The sequence below is a fragment of the Myodes glareolus genome, chromosome 19, assembly GCF_982192425.1.
Source record: "Myodes glareolus chromosome 19, mMyoGla1.1, whole genome shotgun sequence".
NCBI lineage: Eukaryota > Metazoa > Chordata > Mammalia > Rodentia > Cricetidae > Myodes > Myodes glareolus.
In genome coordinates, this window is record NC_142044.1 from 62,811,241 (window position 1) to 62,832,578 (window position 21,338).

A 21,338-nucleotide genomic window follows, 5' to 3' on the forward strand; every position below is an offset into this window, starting at 1 on the left:
ATTAGTGCAGCACATTGGCACTAAGGCAGGAGGATCTCTGTGAGTCCGAGGTCAGCAAGGACTTCATAGACCCTGTTTCACAAGAATAAATAAAATCTTAGCCATTGAGTAGGTGGGTGGAAATGTGCCAGCCTTGTCTATCTACTCAATCTAGAACATACTGGTTTCTGAGAGTTGAGAAGGGAAAGAGGTATAATAACTTGGGATAGAGAAATTGGATGTCAAGGGCACAGACATAGGCTTACTCAGGCTAATTGTTTAATGAGTGACTAATGAATCATGAATTTCTTTTTTATTTATATTTATTTTATGTTCACTGGTGTTTTGCCATGGGTGTCAAGTTCCCTGGAACTGGAGTTACAGACAGTTGTAACTAGCCATATGGATGCTGGGAATTGGACCCAGGTCCTCTGAAAAAGCAGTCAGTGCTCTTAACCACTGAGCCATCTCTCCAGCTCTTGAATCATGAATTTCAAGCAGGTACTCTAGAGCTGGCTCGTGGAGAAGCTTCAGCGGCACAGATAACTTCCTGTTATTCCTGTGTAGATGGCCACGTGCTTTGTTTCTCTACACTACCTAATAGGACTGGAGGGACAAAAAGATGGGAACATTTAGGCCAAAGCAAGGCATTCATTTCATGCATAAATGCCCATTCTTTAGGGTTCCAATCATATGTGCCAGGGACAGGAACATCCTTTCTTCCACCGCTCATAATCAGTGCTCCCAGCTGGCAGCCTGGCACTGGAGCCTTCGTCTCAGTGCCAGTGTGATAAAGGAGTGCTCTGTGGGAGGGTAGCTCTGCATTAGAGGAACTTGTTAGAAGAAAAACAACCAACTGATTTCATGTTTCATAGGGACTGCCTGGCCATAATAATACAGTGGGCTTTTTCTGTGGAATCCCGAACTGAGAAAAGACATGCTTCTAGCCTTGACCTCCTACTCACTTATTCTTACCCCCGGCTCCTCCGAGACTCCCCTCTAACCTAGTGCTGATTACTATTACTGGCCAGTGGTAGCCTGGAGGGTGGCAACACCCGCTTATTGGCTTGCCAAGCCAGGAGGTCTGCACATGAGCATACAGTGGTGTCTGCCCTGTGGGTCAAGGTGCAGCACTGCTTTCCAGAGTGGCTTGGAAACCCAAGCTCCTCCCCTTAGTCAAACAGCCATGGATGTCATGGAGCCTAAACTGCAAGATATGGATTGACTTTCTCCCCTCCCCCAAAGTCACTGATGGGCATCGGAGACCACAGAGCTCCCGGAGACACGGGTACCACAGAGCTCCCGGAGACAGTGCTGCTCTAAGCTTGTCTTGTCTTCCCCTTTCTGGTTCTGTAAACAGCTGTTTAACTTAAGGCTCCCAGTGGGCTAGGCAGAAGCAGAGAAAAGAAATTGAAGGAAACATCAAGGCTCTCTGGGACAGCACACATGCTGGCCACCACCTCTCTGCCCTTTCCTGAAGCCTGGAAGAACTGTGGGCCACGTGGCAGTGGAGGCCTACCTTTGACCTTTCTTGTCTTCCCTCTATAGACCTTCAAATAGGGATTATCTGAGGTGAAGTGATTCATTGGGAGTCCCTACTATGACCCAAGATGACCTTGTTCTCTTTGACTTTTTCAAGACAGGGTTTCTCTGTGTAGCCCTGGCTGTCCCGGAATTCACTCTGTAGACCAGGATGGCCACAAACTCACAGAGATCCACCTGCCTCTGCTTCCCAAGGGCTGGGATTAAAGGTGTGCGCCACATTCCCTAACTCTCTCACCCAATCACCGCCAGGAGAATGAATGCTAGAGAACAAAATTGGAGCCGTGAGGATCAGGGGGAGGTGTGTGCTAGTGTGTTAGTGTTAGTGCGAGAGGTGAAGAGTTGCCTTTGAATATCCCCATGTTTGTCACTAATGCTAGTTCCTTTTTTTCTCCTTTCTTCCTTACTTTTTTTGAGACGAGAGTCTCGCTCTGTAGACCAGGTTGGACTTGAACTCATAGAGTGCATCACCATGCCCAAGTCTGCTAGTTGAGATTTATTTTAATGCTGGGAACCAAGGAAAAAGTGGGGACTGGTTCTTGGCCAGTCTCAAGATTAGCCCATAGCAAGTAGGTGGGACACTAAAGCCGAGGCAAAAGAGAAGAAACTGGCCAGCACCGTCTGCTGCAAACTGGAGAGGAAAAGCTGATCTAATCTCTGCCCCACTCCTGTTCCCCACCTGTCTCTACCCTTTACTCCCCTTTTTCTGGGCCAAACTCCCTATCCCTAGGCGCCAGCGTCTGGGCCACCTCAGAGGCGGAGCTTGGCTGCACCCACGTGTGGTGGAGTTAAATACTCAGAGCCTACACCCGCTGGGGCAGAGAAGCTAGAAGCGGCACCATGGCTGGCAAGAAAGTCTGCATTGTCGGCTCTGGGAACTGGTAAGCGATTCTCTGAAGGGCATGGGTGAAGGGCAGGCTCCTCGAAAGACAGAGGGGCTCCCCAGAGGGAGGCTGGGTGGGTGGGAAGCAGGCAGAAGGTAGGAAATGCCCTCCGGAGCCTGCTGGACTCCTGCTGTGATCTCCAGTGCTTACGGTGCACTGTGCCCAGCCCTCCCTCGCTGCGCCTGCCTGGGCAGCTGCACCTGTTCACCATAGGAAGGTGAGCAGACGGCTCTCTGCTCCTATCCCTGCCTGAAAAGCTGCTAGAGTTTGGGGTGGGGTCAGAAAGTTGGCCCTCCACCCCAACGGCAAAGACTAGGGTAGACTGAATCTCCTCCCTATTGCCACAGATGGGGGCGGGGAGGGGGTGACAAGAGGTAGGTCGTAAAAAATCCAACAAGTTTTTTGAGGTCCTACCTAGAAGACTCTTTCCTCTCTTCCCCCCTACTCCACTTTCCTGTGTTTCCCCTCCCAATAGGGGCTCAGCCATCGCCAAGATTGTGGGTAGCAATGCAGCTCGCCTGGCACACTTTGACCCGCGAGTGACCATGTGGGTGTTTGAGGAAGACATCGGGGGCAGAAAGCTAACTGAGATCATCAACTCGCAGCATGAGAATGTTAAATACCTGCCAGGGCACAAGCTGCCCCCCAATGTGGTGAGCCCCCAACTCGTTGTGAGGAGAGAGGGAGGCAAGGGAGAGTGTGAAACAGACACTCAAATCTGTCTTTGAGGTGTCTCCTCCGGAGAGGAGGCCACTTTAGGTGCTGGCTGGCCTGGGGGAGTATCTCAGGTGGGATGCTCTAGACCTGGAGTGCCCTCGCCTCGCGCAGCCTCTAAACTGTCCCTTTGGGCTCTTTCTGGATCTGACTGTACCTCCCCTTATAGATGCTTAGACAGAAAAGGAGGGGAGAGGGAGAAGTTGGTCTCCATGGCAACCAAAGGCTGGTTCTCAGGCTCCCAGACTTGAGTTCAGTCTCTCACATCTGCCCCGACCCCTAATCCTGTTACTCATTCACTGGTTATTAGCAGATCTGAAGGCCGATCATTGGACTTTTGGTCTCTGGTCAAATCTATATGGTTCTTTCCTGGCCTAGAAAAGGGGAGCAGAGAATAGGTACAAAGACGTGGGTTCTCCCTGCCGAGTCAGGGCCCCTAAGAAGCAGTGGTGAAATCTTACTTGGCCTCTTCCTCCTGCCAAGCCTCGGCTGCCTTTGGCAATCTTCACTGACCCATAGCCAAGGGCTAAGAGTAGCTGTAGCCAGGAGTGCTCCCAGAGGCCTTAGGGACCCAGGAGAGCTGGAGCGAAGGACGCATGACAGCTGGGGACAGGGAACACAAGAAGCTCTGATCTTTCAGTTCAGTCTCAAGTGCCCTCTCTCTCCCAACACCACTCTTTGGCTTGAAGACTGGCTCAGAATTGAATGAAGTCCCCCTAGGGACAAGGAGAGTTCTTCTAGACACATGAGCATCTGGTGTTCCCACAGGTGGCTATCCCAGATGTGGTCCAGGCTGCAACAGGTGCTGACATCCTGATCTTCGTGGTGCCCCATCAGTTCATTGGCAAGATTTGTGACCAGCTCAAAGGTCACTTGAAGGCCAATACGATTGGCATATCGCTTATTAAGGTAACAGGGACCCATACTGGGGGTGGGGGTGGAATGCAGCTAACTGTTGTGGGGTTTGGGCAGTAAGTGAAGTAAGCAGAAAAGAATAAACAGAAAGAATCCAGAGATGGGAGCAACCGGCTTTGGAGAGAGTTAAGAAAGCAGTTGGGGCTGGGAGTGTGGCTTAGTGGTGGAGAATTTACCTAGCATGCATGAGGTCCTGGGTTCAATCCCCCAACACAGGAAAAGGGAGGGAGGGAGAGAGGGAGGAAGGGAGGGAGGAGAAAGAGTCAGCTGCCAGGTTGCTTGAGGAAAACAACCCAGCTTTGGAGGCGGATGTGTTAGAGTTTAGTTTAGTTTAGAGAGAAGTGAGCTGGCTTGGGAGATGACGGAGCATCTGGTTTAGAACAGTCCTTGGGCTGGAAGTGGGCTGGGGCGTCTAGAGAGTTCTTTGAGGATGTGAGAAGTACACTACTTTGGGGAGGAAGGTTGGTTGAGAGTGTGCGGGGAGAGTCTGATGGGACTGGTTGGTCACTGCTATCTAGTGTCCTCATAGCAAGTCTGGGCTGGGTGGGGTGGGGGCAGCACCTCTGGAGATGGACACAGATAAGCAGTGGGCTTGGAGGAGGCAACTCTTAGGAGGGAAACCCTTAGCTGGGTATAAAAGACAGCTGGCCTGAGCCCCATCCTATGCCCAGGGGGTAGACGAGGGCCCCAAAGGGCTGAAGCTCATCTCTGAAGTGATTGGGGAACGCCTTGGCATCCCCATGAGTGTGCTGATGGGGGCCAACATTGCCAGCGAGGTGGCCGAGGAGAAGTTCTGTGAGACAACCATTGGTGAGAGCCCCTGTCCACACCACGAAGCTCGAGCTGCTTCCCAAGCTAATCCCACTGGGCAGGGAAAGAAGAAAGCAACAGAGCTGAGGGTGGGGGCGGGGCATGGGGGAGGGGCTGTGCCTCTTGCTTTGACTGGTGTGTGAGGGACAGTCAATTTTCCCTTTGCCAGGTACTTGTGCAGTGGTGTGCACCTATAGTCCCAGCTACTCAGGAGACTGAAGCAGGAGGATTTCTCGAGCCCAGGAGTTCCAGGCCAGCCTGGGCAACACAGCAAGAGCCCGTTTTAAAGATAAAAATAAAAAGCCTTACCCCTCTCCATTTTAGGCTGCAAGGATGTGGCCCAGGGACAGCTCCTGAAGGAGCTGATGCAGACGCCCAACTTCCGCATCACTGTAGTACAAGAGGTGGATACAGTGGAGATTTGTGGGGCCTTGAAGGTGAGAGTTGAGAGTTGAAGGCATAATGAGGGAAGTCCATGAGAGCCCGGAATAAAGGATAACAAATATTTATTTGGGGGGAAAACTCCCAATAAGGGTAGAGAGCCGCGATCTTCTCCTCTGTGGGCGCTAGAAGCTGTGAACAAAACTCCGACCACCACCCAAGAGAGCAAGGGCGTCTCCATCCATGCTTATCAGTCCACGCAGGGCACCTCAGACCACGCCCTAATGGGCGGTGCCCAAGAGGCTATTGGCTGAAAGCCTTTCATCTTCAGGGAGCAGTCCCCAGAGGGCCCAGCTCAGCTCTTCAAGGTTGCTGGGACCAACTCTTGCTCTTGGTCAATATTTCCATCTCCACATCACATCTTCCCTTACACACAGAAGACCCTTAAGCAAAGTCAGGGTAACCTCTGCTGACTCTTCTCCAGTGGGTCTTCCTGCACTCTTATTAGTGCCCCTTTGAGACATACCTAGTCCTGGGTCCCTGTGATAGTCCAAGTCGAAGAGATGTCCAGGTTAACGGGAGACAAGATGTCCAGGGTACCCACAAAGTTGATAGCCAGAACTGTGGTGGCATGTATCTTTAACCCCAGCACTTGGGAGCGGTAGGCAAGTATCTGTGACTTTGAGGCCAATCAGGGCTACATAGTGAGTCACTGTCTAAAAAGAAAACAAAATAAAACAAGGCCTGGTGGTGGTGGTGACACACGCTTTTAATCCCAGCACTCGGGAGGCTGAGACAGGCGGATCTCTGTGAGTTTGAGGCCAGCTGGTCTACATAGAGAGTTCTAGGCCAGCTCAAGTTCATGATGAGGCCTTGTCTGGCAAAAATAATAAAGGTGAAAAGTGATTGAGGAAAACCATGTCAATCTGTGGCTTCTACACACAGACACACAGATATATCTGCACAGACACAGACACAGACACACACACACACACACACACACATACACAGAGAGTGAGAGGAAAAGGCATGTTTTAAAATGGGAAATCAGGAGGCAGAGGACACAGTTTAAGAGGTCACGTCATACTTCACTTAGTGGGCGTGTCGGGATTGATATGATAACACCACGGAGCCTCTGGAGAGGAAACTTTCTCACCCCTGCCCTTCTACTCCTCAAAGAATATAGTGGCCGTCGGGGCTGGCTTCTGTGACGGGCTCGGCTTTGGTGACAACACCAAGGCGGCAGTGATCCGGCTGGGGCTCATGGAGATGATCGCCTTTGCCAAACTCTTCTGCAGTGGCTCTGTGTCCTCGGCCACCTTCCTGGAGAGCTGTGGCGTGGCTGACCTCATCACTACCTGCTATGGAGGGCGGAACCGCAAGGTGGCGGAGGCTTTTGCTCGCACTGGAAAAGTAGGCATGCTGGAATCGAGGTGTGGGTGATCAACAGGGAGGTGGTATCTGGGAGGCTGAGGCAGGAGAGTGATGCCCACGAGGCCAGCCTGAGCTGTGTAGCCAGACCCTGACTCAAAAGCAGGCAGGCAAGCAAAAATGGACACGGCCTGGAATGCTGCTCAGTGGCTGAGGACTTGCCCGCACAGTGCTGCTCGAGGCCCTGAAGGGGATCCCCGCAAGACCGCGACTTTCCTGCTCAGACAGACCTGCTCTCACTTCCATCCACGTGTCCTTTTCTTCACAGTCCATTGAGCAGCTGGAGAAAGAGATGCTGAATGGGCAGAAGCTTCAGGGGCCCCAGACAGCCCGGGAGCTGCACAGCATCCTTCAACACAAGGGCCTTGTGGACAAGTGAGTGTTTGCCACGGCCCCTAGGGGTGGGAGCTAGAAGTTGATTGCCACTCCTCTTGGGGAATCTTTTTGAACCCCACACGACCTATGTGACGGACAGAGAGGGCTTGCAGAGTCTGGGGTATCCTCGGCCAGCTCACCTTCTTGTTGTGATCTTTACAGTAGCTGTTTGGACCCTTTTGCTCAGTCTCTACTTTCTGCGCTGTCCTCCCTCCCCTGCTCTAGGAGCTGGAGTTCTAGGACAGGAAAACTCACTTGACTGTTTTACCCCTTTGTCTGTTCCCCCAAAACCACCATTTCTGTCCCCCGACACCTGTCCTGGGTGCTGATGAGGACAGGCTCTGCCTCAAAGTGCTCCTTTCCAGGGAGCACAGAGAGAATCCCAGATGAAAGAGGGTATGGCGCAGGTTCAGAAGGACAGCTCGTGACTTTGAGGATAGGAAATAGCCACTCGAGGATGACAAGAAGTAACAGGCACAGTATACTGTCACATCAAATATAAATAACTACATCGTTGCTACTTTATCATACTGGACCCATTTAACAGCCAATGGCACTGAGGCCCAGAGAGTTAGAGGGTTACTCAGTCTAAAACAAAAATCTCTGAAAGCCTGGGACTCAGATAAGTAAGTACAGTATGGTAAGGATCAGGGCAGATAGCACCCCCAAATCCTATGGTTAGGAATTCAGATTCCTGGCAGGTGGTAACTGAGAGATGACATCTGCCTTCTGCCTGAACTCCCAGAGGCTAGGGAAGTGGTGGCTTAGGCCTGGGGTCTGGACTGCATGGGTGTGGGTGTTTGTGGGGAACTAAGCCGAGTCTCCTTCTCACTCTAGGTTTCCTTTGTTCACGGCTGTGTACAAAGTGTGCTACGAAGGTCAGCCAGTGGGTGAATTCATTCACTGCCTGCAGAACCACCCAGAACACATGTGAGTGGAGCCAGGGCGCAGGACAGGCAGCTCCTTTGCCCCATCGGAGACAAGCAGAAGCTTGTGACAGCTGTCCTAAGACCGAGCTCCAGGACTCCCAGCCAGCAGGGTCCTCACTGAAGGGCACTGAGGCTGTGGGCCTCAGCTACGCACCTGGAGATACAGGATTGCTGCAGAGCCTGTGGCCCCTTCAGGATTGGTGCTTCCTCGCTGTCCTCTGGGAAGTGTAGAATCAAGCCCCACTGCTGCCTGCTCCAGGGGTGGGATGGGGGGGAAGGGAAGGTGCAGGGCAAGGGCTGCCGGTTGCTGCCTCACACACACTGGGACTTTGTCCCCAGTCCATTAAGTGACTGAAGAAGTACTTTAGCCACAGGAAGAACGAGGAGGCAAAGGCTGCCAAGGGAAGGGTCTGGACACCTGAGCTGACAGAGACCCGGAGACCCCATGGCTGACCTCTGCTAGGCCACACGCAGCATCAATGATCTCAGTGTTTGCTAGCAAAATACAAAGATCTCCAACAACTTCCTTTTAACTTCTCCTAGCAACAATTGCATTCTGAGAAGCCTCTGCTCATTCTTTCCCCCTCCCCCAGGCTACTCTGGCACAAGAGTTGCTCCAGACTGGCATCTCTGGCCCGGGGGCTTGCCATGCTTCCCAATGACTTCCTGGTTCCTCGAGCTTCGCCAGTCAGCGCCTCTCCACCCTGTGTGACCTTTCAAAGCTTTTCCTTGCTTGTACCAGGTCACCACACCCTCTTTGGGGAGCAGGAATTTAATCTGCTGACAGAGCTAGCTACACTTTTTCATAGCAGGCTCAGATCACCCAGGCTCCCCTGACCTTCTTATTTGTCCCGCCCTCTTGGTCAGTAGCTCTGGCTGGGGGAAGTGTCAGCTAGCCTCTCCTACTGCTGACAAGACATCCCAACCCCATCTTTCTTCTCAGGGTCCTCCCCACAAGGCCACTTCTCTTTAGTGTCATCACCACCTTCTTGTGTAACACAATGCAGGATTCATACTCATCTGCTTCAGCTCCTTCATCCATCCCATATTCTTGACTCTTTGCCTTCAGCTGTCCTCAGACTGCCAGGAGTGCTAGTCAGCATCTGAAGTAGCCCCAAGGTTCAGTATGTTTCCACAGTGGCTGGTGGCTCTTGATAGTCCAGTGCCAGCTCTCCTTGGAATGAGGTCCTCGTGAAGCACTGACCACACACCAGGAGCTGGGAAAGTCAAGGGAGGGACCACTGCAAACTGCTTGCCCTGGGGTGAGGGAAGAACAGGATGGGGGATGGGAAGTGTGCTCTGCACTGGCCTTTTTCCAAGGCCGGGGCAGCCGGAGAATGTCACAGATCAGCAGCCTGGAGCCCTAGCTATAAATAGCCCCTGAGAGTCGAGAGGCTTCTTCCTCCAGCAGGGGTCTCTATTTCGTGTGTGGCAATAACTGGCACACTGTGGCTCGCCAGCTTTATGTTAAACTAACACAGTAAAATGCCAAGCGCTTCTCTGCGCCTAGCCCTTAAGGATTCGGTCTTACCAATGAAGGTCGGGTAAGGTGAAGAGGGGGAGCCCTTTCATCCTTCGTGCTGGGCCGGAACCCTCCCACGCATTGACTGAATTTAGAGCTGCCTCCCAGGAGGCTGGGGTAGGATGCAGACACAGATTCCATCACCTGTACTCTGATCAGTCAGTCAACTGTGAATCTGAGGCCTTCTGTCAGGCCACTTGTCCACCCAATAAAGTGTGGTTTTTCCAGAAACTGGAAGAGTTGGCGAGGTTTTTGCGCCGGTGCATGTGGCAGGGTGCGGGGTCATGTATCACTGCATGCATGTTTTACTCAATGTGAAAGAAAGAGTTCTTAGATAACAGCAGCCACTCTCGGGCATCAATCAGCACTGGCATCCAACTATACCCCCTCCTTTTTCCCGTCGCCCCCGCTTGCGCGTCCTATTCCCCTCCTCCATCCAAGCTGTCACCCAGTCTTCCCCCAGCGCTTTTTAGGGGCTCTGCAACGCAGCCTGCATACAAGGAGGCTGCGCACAAAGCAGAAACACTAGCGAGTCCCTCCTCGTGCTGTGGCCCCATAGTGCAGGTCCGGTACGGATCACCCAGTAAAGGGCCGCTCCAAGCACTAGGGGGCGCACGGTCCGTGTCTGGAGGAGTCCGAGAGACTCTCCCTAGCTACAGTTTACGTCACAGTACCGTAACTGGGGATTGGCTAAAAATTTTCCGGTTTTCCAAGTATGGGGTACCAAGAAGCGCTTTTTGATGGAGCAGAACCACAACCCCCAGAATTCAATGGGCCTTTCGGAAAGGAAGACGAGTCTGAGCGTGCGGAGCCTGGAAGAGAGAGACGGAAACGGAAATTTGAAGCCGGCTCCCGCCCCAGTGGGCGGGTTTTCGCAGGGGTGCGGGGTCACGGCCAGGGCTTCGCACCAGTGACTGAGGCGCTCGTGTGGTTTCTGCCGCCCGGCTCTGACTCCAAGTGGCGGACTGACGCGGCCCAGCTGCAGCATCCAGGTAGGCGGCGGACTAGGAGGCTCCGTTCTCCCGCTCTCCCCGCTTCCCTCCCAAGCTCCCCGGCTCGCCCGCTCCCCCAGTCTTCACCTGTGCCCTTGAGAGCGCGCTGCCAGGGTGGCTGCGACCGCGACCGCCGGGTCCCCTGACTGCCTTGGCCATACCGTCTTCCTGGCGTGACCGCGACCTGACTGCCCTCCCTCTGCTAAATCTGCCTGTCTTCCTATAAATGCAGCCCAACCCCAGAGCTTCCGCCAGCTTCTCACGCAAAGCCGCGTCTCTGCGGTCTTCATTACCTGCCGATCTGACACACTATGGGGTCCCCTGCTTTCCTTTTCTGAGTCACAAGCTCTTTTCTGTGAACTCCAAATGATTTTTATTTTTGTGTGTGTTTGATTCAGTTGGGCAGTGTTTCGGACCAAACCCAGAACTAGAGCGAAGGGTCTATCATGAGTGGCTCTGAACTTTCCAGAAACACGAGCCTTGAGCTCTATCACGTTTGAGGGCAGAAAGTCAGTCTCACAACCCTTGCGATTGCACCCTTGTGGCATTTATCATGATTATTCCTTCCTTATTTTTTTTTCTGTAACCTGCAGTTCATTCCTACATTTCCTAACAGCTTTTGTTAAAAAAAATGCGCATCAGATGTCATACGAAACGTTTTGCCAATCTCAAAAGTTTCTCTTATTTCCAAAGTTGATCCTTGTACCTGAGCTTCTAATTTCAGTTTTTCTGAGTTTATCCTGGATTTACTTCTGTTTGTATCAACCCCTCCGCACTTTTTTTGGAACAGGGTCTCATGTAGCCCATACTGGCCTGGGATTCATTAAGTAGCTAAGGCTGATCTCGAATTTGGATCCTCCTGCCTGCACATCCTGGGTACTGGGATTTCCTCCATTAAATTTATTGCTGGGGATTGAACCTCCGGCTTTGTGCATGCTCCATCCCATTTTAGAACATACTTAGATCTTTGTCAGCGAACAAGATGGAACCAGCATGCCAGACTGGTACCCGGTGACTCCAGCACTCAGTGGGCAGAGAAAGGAGGATCGAGCGGCTAGCCGAGGCTACAGAGCAAGACTCTCAAAAAAGTCCAAACACTTAGAATTTTCTTCCTTCCTTCCTTCTTTTCTTTCTTTCAGATTTATTTATTATGTATACAATATTCTGTCTGTATGTATACCTGCATGCCAGAAGAGGGCGCCAGGTCTCATTACAGATGGCTGTGAGCCACCATGTGGTTGCTGGGAATTGAACTCAGGACCTCTGGAAGAGCAGCCAGTGCTCTTAACCACTGAGCTATCTCTCCAGCCCCCTAGAATTTTCTTGATCTCATTACCTTCCCATTCTCGTAATCCCACCATCTAAATTCTAAGAATTTTAATTCTTATCTTTGGGGTGAAGCGGCTGTGATGCTCTTAGTAACCAGTTTTTCTCTGATCTGGAAGAATACTAGACACAGGGATGTTGCAGGATTTAAAGCCTGCTGGAGCCCAGTGTTTACCAAATGCCTAGAGCTCCTCTCCCAGTTCACTGCACTAAATTGACTTCAGCCCTGGACCTAACTGGAGACAGTCTCCTGTTTATCAGGTAGTCCTAAACTGCTGTGTCCTGAAAGTCCTAATACGTCTCAGGGAACTGAAAAAGCCAGATTAATAGTGAAAAACAGAAAAAGGAGATTTATTCAGTATCACTAAACAGACTAGGACCCACCCTCTCTCTGCATGCTTGAGTCTACCCTCGGGTCTTAACATGAGGGTAGAATTGGACTACCACAATTAAGTGGTCTGATTCAGATGTTCTGAGGTTGGAGAGGTGGCTCAGCAGTTAAGAGCACTTACTGTTCTTCTCGAGGACCTGGGTTTGATTCCCAGCACAGTCTGGGTGTCTGGGTGGGCTAATCATTTTTTAAAGCACAAACAAGGAGGGCTGAGTGTTGGGTGTGACGGCATTCAGATGCGCCTGCTCCCGGCCTTCTGTGTACCTCACGTGCAGCCTTTATTCACCCTTTAAGTCCGAGAGCTACACGTGGGGTCACTGTCGCAGGATGCATCAATGAAATAAAGATGTAGACGATAACAAATGGCTCTAAGCAGGGAGATGAGGCCTGTCCTAGAGACCAACTCCAGTCTGTGTTTTGTAGGGGAAGACATGCCAACTGCCAAGCAGTTAGCTGACATTGGCTACAAGACCTTCTCTGCCTCCATGATGCTGCTCACTGTGTACGGGGGTTACCTCTGCAGTGTCCGAGCCTACCGTTATTTGCAGCTGCGTAGTGCCAGGCGCCAGGCTGCAGAAGAGCAGAAGACATCGGGAGTCCTGTAGAGCTCAGGCTTGAGACATGAGATGGAAAGACCTCCCCTGCACACCATCCACATCCACGGCAAGAGCTAGGGCCACGATGGCTCTCAAATCTGCTGGACTAAAATGCCGTGGTTTCTGTGGTCCTCCTGACTTGGGCAGTTTTGACAGTTTGTGAAGGCTGTCGGATAAGTGGCAGTGTGAGGTTGAGGCTCATTACAGAGATTAAATATTTTGCCATGTTTGTGTCTTAGTGTTTTTGTGTAGCCAAAGAAAGTTTGGAGCTGGGTGCTATGGTGCACACCTTTAATCTTAGCATTCGGGAGGCAGAGATAGGCGGATCTCTGTGAGTTTGAGGACAGTCATGGCTATACAGAGAGACTCTCGCAAAAAAAAAATGAAAAAAGAGTGTTTGGATTGGAGGTAGAGCCTTGACCTCCAGTTTTCTAATCATAGCCTGGTGTCTTAGTTACTTTACCTCCGTTGTTGTTTCAGACAGGGTCTCTATGTAGCCTTGGCTGTCCTGAAACTCTGTAGACCAGGCTAACTTTGAACTCACAGAGATCCTCATGCCTCTGCCTCCCAAGCCTGGCAGTATCTTTTCTATTGCTGTGAAGACACCAAGGCAACTCATAGGAGAGTTCATTTGGACCTTACAGTTCCAGAGGGTGAGCCCATGACCATCCTGGTAGGGCGTATGGCAGACAGGCGAGAGCTTAACATGGGATCCACAGGCACAAGACAGAGAACTAACTGGGAATGACCCACCCCACTGACACACCTCCTGAAATGGCCACACCTCCTAATCCTTTCCAAACCGTTCAACAGTTGGAGGATCAAGGATTCAAATATTCATGTCTGTAAGGGCCATTCTTGTTCAAACCACTACACATGGGTTCATGGAACTCAGTTATCATCCATGGATTAAGATCAGTTTTATCAGTATTATAGGGCTGTAGCATCTCAGAGAAAAGCTGTTCCAGAATTTGTTGATTTGCTTAACTCTGGTTTTTCGAGATAAGGTTTCTCTGTGCAACAGTCCTAGCTGTCCTGAAACTAGTTCTGTAGACCAGGCTGGCCTGGGACTGAGATTTGCCTGCCTCTGCCTCCCGAGTGCTGGGATTAAAGGCGTACGCCACCACCACCCAGGTTCTTTGCTTACCTCTTGGCGTACGGCCTTGTGCATACCGTAAGTAAACATGCATGCTGCCTCTGAGACATAACTCCAGCCTCTGTACTAGCATCTATGCAGACCACTTGAGAAAAACCATTCTGGGCAAGTGACCAATTACTGCGTCTAAGGAATGGGGCCATTTGTCTGGACCAGGGAAGGCAGGCCCTTATTGTTTAGGTCTAATGCAGCAATGTGGAATAGCGCTAGATCATGAAGGATTGTTGGCTAGCATGTAGTAAAGCAGATCACGTGATAAAGCCAACATGGAAGGGTAGATTTTGAACCCTGCTACTTAGTGCCTCTCAGTCTGCATATAGCTCTTGCAGAGATTGAAAGAGGATTTGAAAGAACAGTGTACTCAAGGGAGGTGAGATAGCTTAATGGGAGTCTTTGGCCAGGCCTGGAGACCCACATGGTGGGTGTGAGAACTGACCTCACAAGTCTTCCGGCCACATATGCACCATGGCATGTGCGCCCACCCCTACCGCATGTGTACCATGGTATGTATGTGTGCCCCATCCCCCATCAAATAAAATATAAAAAGGTGCATTCAAGAAAAGCCTCACCAAAAGGAGAGATTCCTGCCCCCATTCCTTTTAGAACTTTGCTTACTATGAACCATATGTTTACTTTTTGTTACTTAGTTTTTGAGGCAGGGTCTCATGTAGCTGTTTGGGCCCGACTGACCTTGAACTTGCACTGCCCTTTCTGCCTCTGCTCCTCAAATACAGTATAGTGATATTTATGTCTTTTTTGTTGTTGTTGTAAGAACTGATTGGCCCATTATCTCAGGCTTCTTCTTCTTATTTTTTTTTTTTAAAGAAGGCATTGCTTTGAATTTAAACACTGAATAACAGCAGTGGTACAGAATATGCTCACGACTTGGGGTGAACACTATGGGCCTCCCTGACAGATGTCATTACTGTAAACACCAGAAGGACCTCCATCTCCGACATAATTAGAACTAGATAAAGGACAGTGGGCGTGTTCCAGTGAAGAGTTTGCCAGTGTCTGTCTAGGTCTGCTGTAGCTACTGAGCAAATGGGTTGGCATGAATAGTTGTGTGCTTGATGTGTACGTCATTAAGAGGTCTGTATGTCTTCTCGTTCACTGGTAACTTCTCCAGTTCATCCAAAGTCTCCAGACCATCTGTGACCTTTCCAAGCACTGTGTACTTCATGTCCAGATGCAGCTGCTTGCCATAGGTGATGAAGAACTGAGATCCGTTGGTATTTGGGCCATTATTAGCCATAGGTACAGCACCTCTAACACTGTGCTTCAGGTACTCGCTGTACTCGTCCTCAAACTGTCTGTTGGGTCTCCTGTCTGAACCATGAAACCCTTGATGTTCCTATGAAATACACAGCCATTGTAGTAATTATTGGCACAAAGAACCAAGAAATTCTCACGTCTTAGGTGTCATCTTACAGAAGACTTCTATTTTGACATCTCCCACATCTGTGTGCAATGTCACAGACGTCCTCTCTCCATGGCTCCAGGAAGATTTGCACAGAAAACCTGAAGATGAGTTCCTGATCCTGACAATCGTATTTAAAAGCACCCTTCCCGTAGTAGCAGGCATTAGTACTAGTATGTATTCTCCTATCAAGTCCCTCTCCAGTCCAAGAGTTCACCACAAGCATCCCAGGAAATAAAATATGGGTGCAGCGAGGCAGGGAGTGCACAAATCAAAGGAGAAATGCTGTTGCCTCACACTTGCCCACTTCGCTCAGAGCCACCTCTGCTCTGAAACCGAAAAGCCTGACCGCAGGTGCCGGCATGTCTGCTGGCTGCAAATGAGCAAGTGCTTTTGCCCCACCAGAAGTGGAGCATGTGGCCCCGGCAGAGATCCCCCACTTCCTGGTCAGTCTCAGCAGAGATCCCCCACTTCCTGGTCAGTCTGTGCTCTCAGCACCACAGACAGGAACACTGAGAAACAACCACCCACAGCCTTACATGGGTCAGTGGAGTCCTCAGGCTTCTTACTAACTCTTACAACTTATATTAGCCATCGTTCTTGTTTATGTTAGCCACGTGGCTCGGTACCTTATTCAGCGAGGCAGTCACATCTTGCTTCTTCTGTGGCTAGGCTAGGACTTCAGAGGAATGGGCTTCCTTCTTCCCAGCATTCTCCTGTTCTCATTGACCCACCTCTACTTCCTGTCTGGTTGTATTACCTATACTTCCTGCCTGGCTACTGACCAATCAGCATTTATTTAAAATATAGTTGACAGAACACAGACAATTGTCCCACACCTCTTCCCCCTCTTTTTTTTTTTTAAATAACAAGAACTCTGAATCTGATATCTTTTGTTTCGCTTTTCTCCTGACCATTAGCCATAACAACTTGTAACCAACATTCTAAACAAAGGAAAATATCCATAGTCCATTTTTGGGGAATGTGGGCATAGTTCTCCAGGCTACTTCCTGCTGGTTGGGGGGTGCTGATATTCTTATGGGAACCTAAAGAAAATTTAGAGTTATGATCAAGTCTTGACTAGAGTATCCTGTGAGGCTTGATCATCTCAGGCAGCATCTTGAATCTGTTCTGGATGTAGAATTCAGACATCTGGGCTATCTGTTCCTACTGGAGATTTCTCAGATGATCTACCTTGATCAAACCTGATTTTTCTTTGCTCAGAATAAATCCATAGCTTCTCATTTTCTGTGGAAACAAAAGCAAAACCTCTTCTCCAAAGTAACATATCTTTTGACTTCAGTTTTGAAGTCAAGGTATTTTCAAAATAGCTATCTTGGATTAATTCAGCAGCATTTATAAACAAATATCTTTTAGCAGCTGTTGCTCCTTCCTCAGCATTCAAACTATTCAAAGGGAACATAATAACATACAGTATCTAGACTCTCTGTGTATCTTTATATGGCTTTATTTTAACCTCTGTTTCTTTTATTTTTATTTTTAATTTTTGGCTTTTTGAGACAGAATTTATTTGTGTATCTTTGTCCTGGAATTTACTCTGTATACTAGGTTGTCCTTGAACTCACAGAAATCTGCCTACCTTTGCCTCCTAAGTGCTGGGATTAAAGGTGTGTGCCACCACGCCTTAAACACACAGAGGTCTGCCTGCCTCTGTCTTCCAAGTGTTAGGATTAAAGGTGTGTGCCACCACACCCAACTACTCTCTTTTTTATTTTGAGGACTTTAACCTTTTTCTTTTTTCTCCTAAGCCTGCATATATTTTTAACACACTGTAAACCATTTAGAGGTTTTCTCGTCTTTGAATTTCTCTTTACTGTATACTCTTTTTCTGACCACACGAGTCTTTGATTTGCTAAGCAATATGGCTTGGATTAAAGCTGTGGCTTTGACGGCTGGATCCAGCCCATTCCTTAGCTTTCTGAGATTCCAGCCTCAGGGCGGAGGTACCTGGCTGTAGCTATGTTTATTGCCACAACTCTATGGTGTTTCAAGGTCCCTGCCAGCAAGCAAGCTGCAGCATTGTGCTCACAAGCCACACTCAAATGCTCTGTAGTTGGACTGCCTGCCTGAAAGAGTCAGAGTTTGTGCTGGCAGGACGGCCCAGAAAGCCGACATTTTAAAGTGGTGCAGCTTTTTTCCTGCTACAGCTGAAAACCAAAAAGCATGCGGTCAACTTTTCATCAACACCATTTAAGTGTTTCGTGGCAGGACCTCTTAAAAGAGCTGCAAGGTTTTACAGCTAAAGCTGAGTCAGCCTCTCTTAAATGAGAGTGCTTGCCTCTAGCAAGCAGAGCCCATCTGAGAAAATGCTATCAACAATTCATGCTTAACTCTCTTCTTTTTTGTCTAGAATAACTTCCCAAGCTCTTTCAGGCTTTATGTGGATACAGTTGTCCACATGGGCGCCATTTGTTGACTGAATTTTCTATCCTGCCTTGTTCCCACAATCGCTAAGTCCCAAATAAATAACACAGAAGTCTACATTAGTTATAAACTGATTGGCCCATTAGCTCAGGCTTTTTATTAACTCATAATTTATATTAGCCCATCATTCTTGTCTATGTTAGCCACGTGGCTAGGTACCTTATTCAGTGAGGCAGTCACATCTTGCTTCTTCTGTGACTGGGTCAGGACTGCGCTATTTATGTCTTAAATAAAGCTTGCCTGAAGATCAGAGGGTAAAATTAAGCCACAGAGGCCAGGCAGTGGTGTCACACACCTTTAATCCCAGGATTTGGGAGACAGAGGCAGATGGATCTCTTGATGAAGGCTACCCAGGCTACACAAGATCAATGCAGAAACAGATCCAGGTAGTGGTGGTGGCTCACAACTTTATCTCAGTACTAAGGAGTCACATGCCTTTAATCCCAGCATGACAGGGGAATATAAAACGGGAGGAGAAGGCTGGAGAGATGGCTCAGAGGTTAAGAGCACTGGCTGTTCTTCCAGAGGTCCTGAGTTCAGTTCCCAGCAACCACATGGTGGCTCACAACCATCTATGAGACCTGGTACCCTCTTCTGGCAGGCAGGCATACATGCAGACAGAACATTGTATACATAATAAATAAATAATTTTTTTAAAATGGGAGGAGACAGGCTCAGGGCTCAGTCTGTAGCCTTGCCCTGCCTTGGTAGAGGTTAAGACTTCTCTAAGTCTTAGCTGCTTTGCTTTTCTGATTTTCATCCTGATCCCCAATATCTGTCTCTGTGTTTTTTATTATTTGTGCTACAGGACCCCCTCGACAATCCAAAGATTGTTCTTTCTCTGGCAGAGGACCCAGGTTCAGTTCCCAGCACCTGTGTAGCAATAATGAATCATCTGTAATCCAGTTATAAAGGATCTGACTTCCTCTTCTGACTATCATGGGCACTGCAAGCACATGGTGCAAATATACATGCAGGCAAAAGACACACACATAAAAATAAATCTTTAGCTGGGCAGTGGTGGCACACACCTTTAATCCCAGCACTTGGGAGGCAGCGGCAGGTGGAACTCTGAGTTCGAAGCCAGCCTGGTCTACAGAGTGAGTTGCAGGACAGCCAGGGCTACACAGAGAAACCCTGTCTCGAGAACACTCCACCATACATCTTTTAAAAATTTTTAATTAGCTGGGTGGTAGTGGCATACACCTTTAATCCCAGCACTCAATAGGGAAAGGCAGACAGATGAATCACCTACTCTTCAGAGCAAGTTCCAGTACAAAAAGAGCTAAAAAAAAAAAGTACAAATAAAAAAGTACAACTTTCTAAAGGTTTCGTTTTATTTGATTTTTATATGTGCAATGCCCACCCCACCAGGAAGAGGCAGGAAAAACCAGTTAGAGAGCAAATATATTAGGACCAAGGTACAGTTTGTACAGAGAACAGATGTATTAGGATGTCCTGGACCAAGGTTTAAACTCATGCATATCTAAATAGTGACACTTGCCAGGCATGGTGGCGCCTGATTTTAATTCCAGAGGCAGAGATAGGGAGATCTCTGAGAGTTCCAGGCCAGCCTGATCTACATAGGGAGTTCCAGGCCAGCCAGGCTACACAGTGGGACTGTCTCAAAAGAAAAAAAAAGTGACCTTATCCAGTCCTAATAGTAAATAAAGATCACGTGTGTTGACCAGGGTGAAGTAGGGCTGTCTACCAGAGGAAGCAGTGTGATAGAGGGAGTAAGTCATATTCATGGTTTAAACACCAGCTTTCTGCTGTCTTCAGAATGGCCATCTCAAGGAGTAAAAGATTAGTAGGATTTTAAATACTTTTTTTTTAACACACAAAGTTCCAGGATGTGTTTATATTTCAGAGTGAAAGAATGTGATCATAATATAGAAAAGACTATATAATCTGTATATAATGTAGAGAACCTGACCTGTATCAAAGACTCTAAATTCTAAACTTATAAAAATATGTCAAGGGACAGTGGGTAAAAGTGCTTGCTGCCATCAGGCCTGACATGAGCTCCAAGGACTCATATGGTGAAAAGCGGGTACTAATACCCACAGTTATCCTCTGACTGCTACATGTGTGCTGTGACATGCACACACATACAAAAAAATTTTTAAAGCAGTATCTCAGCCAGGAAGTGGTGGTGCACCGCTTTAATCCCAACACTTGGGGGGGGGGGGAGAGGCAAGTGGCTCTCTGTGAGTTCGAGGCCAGCCTGGTCTACATAGAAAGTTTCAGGACAGCCAAGGCTACATAGAAATCCTGTCTCAAAAATAAATAAATAAACAGAACTTAAAAAAAAAGAAAAAGAAGGGACTGGAAAGGATGACTCAGTGGTTAGTAACATTGGGTTGCTTTTTCAGAGGATTGGGGTTTGAGTCCCAGCACCCACATAGCTGTTCACAACCATCTGTAACTCCAGTTCCAGGGGATCTGATGGCCTCTTCTGGTCTCCACCAGCACCATGCAAGCACACAGTACATGGACATACATGGAAGCAAAACACCCATACACATAAATAAAATATTTAAAAAATATATTTAAAGAGAATGTGAAGGTGGGATGTGGACGGACACACTGGGGAGTGGCCGGAGTGTTGGGAAGGGGTTCACAGAGCTCTCTAAAGATACCACATCCAAACAGCTGTCAAATAATGTTTTGACAGTAAGGTCAGACAAACCACTTGGAAGAACAATGTGAGGACCAACATGAGGTTTTTAAAAATGTTTCACCACACTTATTTATTTGTGTGGAAGTCAGAATACTCAGGAGGTTGAGGCCAGCCTAGAAGATTACATGGTTCCATGAGAGCCAGGGCCACAGAGTGAGACCTTATCTCTGAAGACTTAATAAACAAATACTTTTCATTTCTTTGTTTATAGTGTATGTGTGTATACTTGCATTAGTTTATGTGTACCATGTACATACAGGACCTTACAGAGGCCAGAGGAGGGCATAGGATCCCCTGGGGTTAGAGTTACAGAGGGCTATGAGCCACCATGTGGGTGCTGAGAACCAAACCTGGGTCCTCTGCAAGAGCAGTAATTGGTCTTAACCACTGAGCCATCTCTCCAGAACCCTAAATTAAATTTAAAATAATGGAAAACAAAGCAGCATTAGGACTTTGCTGGGCAGAAAAGGAATGGAATTATGCTTAGAGTGATGGGGGAGTGTATGAAAGAAACACGTGCTGGCTTAACGCAGACTAAAATATCCTGAGACCAGCATCCAGAAACAGATGAGCTTCCAAGAAAGAGACATAAAAGACAGAACTGGAAACTAAAAATAATACAGTATGACTTAACACAGCTCCTGGGGGAGATGAGGCAAAGCACAGTAACGTAAGGGCTTTGGTTTAAATCCAATAGACAGTGGGGCCGGAGAGACGGCTCAGAGGTTAAGAGCACTGGCTACTCTTCCAGAGGACCTGAGTTCAGTTCCCAGCACCCACATAACAGCTATCTGTAACTCCAGTTCCAGGGAACCCATTGCCCTTTTCTGGCCTCTCTGGGTATCAG

At 48.8% G+C, this 21,338-nt stretch overlaps 2 protein-coding genes, 1 long non-coding RNA gene and 1 pseudogene across 3 annotated transcripts; 2 read left to right on the forward strand and 2 right to left on the reverse strand.

Moving 5' to 3' along the window:
* Nucleotides 1-2,247: 2,247 nt before the first annotated feature.
* Nucleotides 2,248-9,713, forward strand: Gpd1 (glycerol-3-phosphate dehydrogenase 1). The gene is made up of 8 exons (XM_048444580.2): nt 2,248-2,402; nt 2,881-3,058; nt 3,888-4,028; nt 4,706-4,844; nt 5,169-5,281; nt 6,405-6,638; nt 6,925-7,031; nt 7,869-9,713. The coding sequence occupies exons 1-8, from the start codon at nt 2,362-2,364 to the stop codon at nt 7,963-7,965; spliced, it is 1,050 nt and encodes a 349-aa protein (XP_048300537.1). The 5' UTR covers nt 2,248-2,361; the 3' UTR covers nt 7,966-9,713.
* On the reverse strand, nt 5,334-10,661 carry LOC125407217 (uncharacterized). Its single transcript, XR_007234144.3, has 2 exons — nt 10,562-10,661; nt 5,334-10,294 (listed from the first exon to the last, which is right to left on the reverse strand). It is a non-coding gene; the product is annotated as an uncharacterized LOC125407217 (long non-coding RNA).
* Cox14 (cytochrome c oxidase assembly factor COX14) lies at nt 10,318-13,016 on the forward strand. The gene is made up of 2 exons (XM_048444581.2): nt 10,318-10,474; nt 12,615-13,016. The coding sequence occupies exon 2, from the start codon at nt 12,623-12,625 to the stop codon at nt 12,794-12,796; it is 174 nt and encodes a 57-aa protein (XP_048300538.1). The 5' UTR covers nt 10,318-10,474; nt 12,615-12,622; the 3' UTR covers nt 12,797-13,016.
* Nucleotides 13,017-14,969: 1,953 nt separating this feature from the next.
* On the reverse strand, nt 14,970-15,528 carry LOC125407479 (peptidyl-prolyl cis-trans isomerase-like 3 pseudogene; annotated as a pseudogene).
* Nucleotides 15,529-21,338: the final 5,810 nt, after the last annotated feature.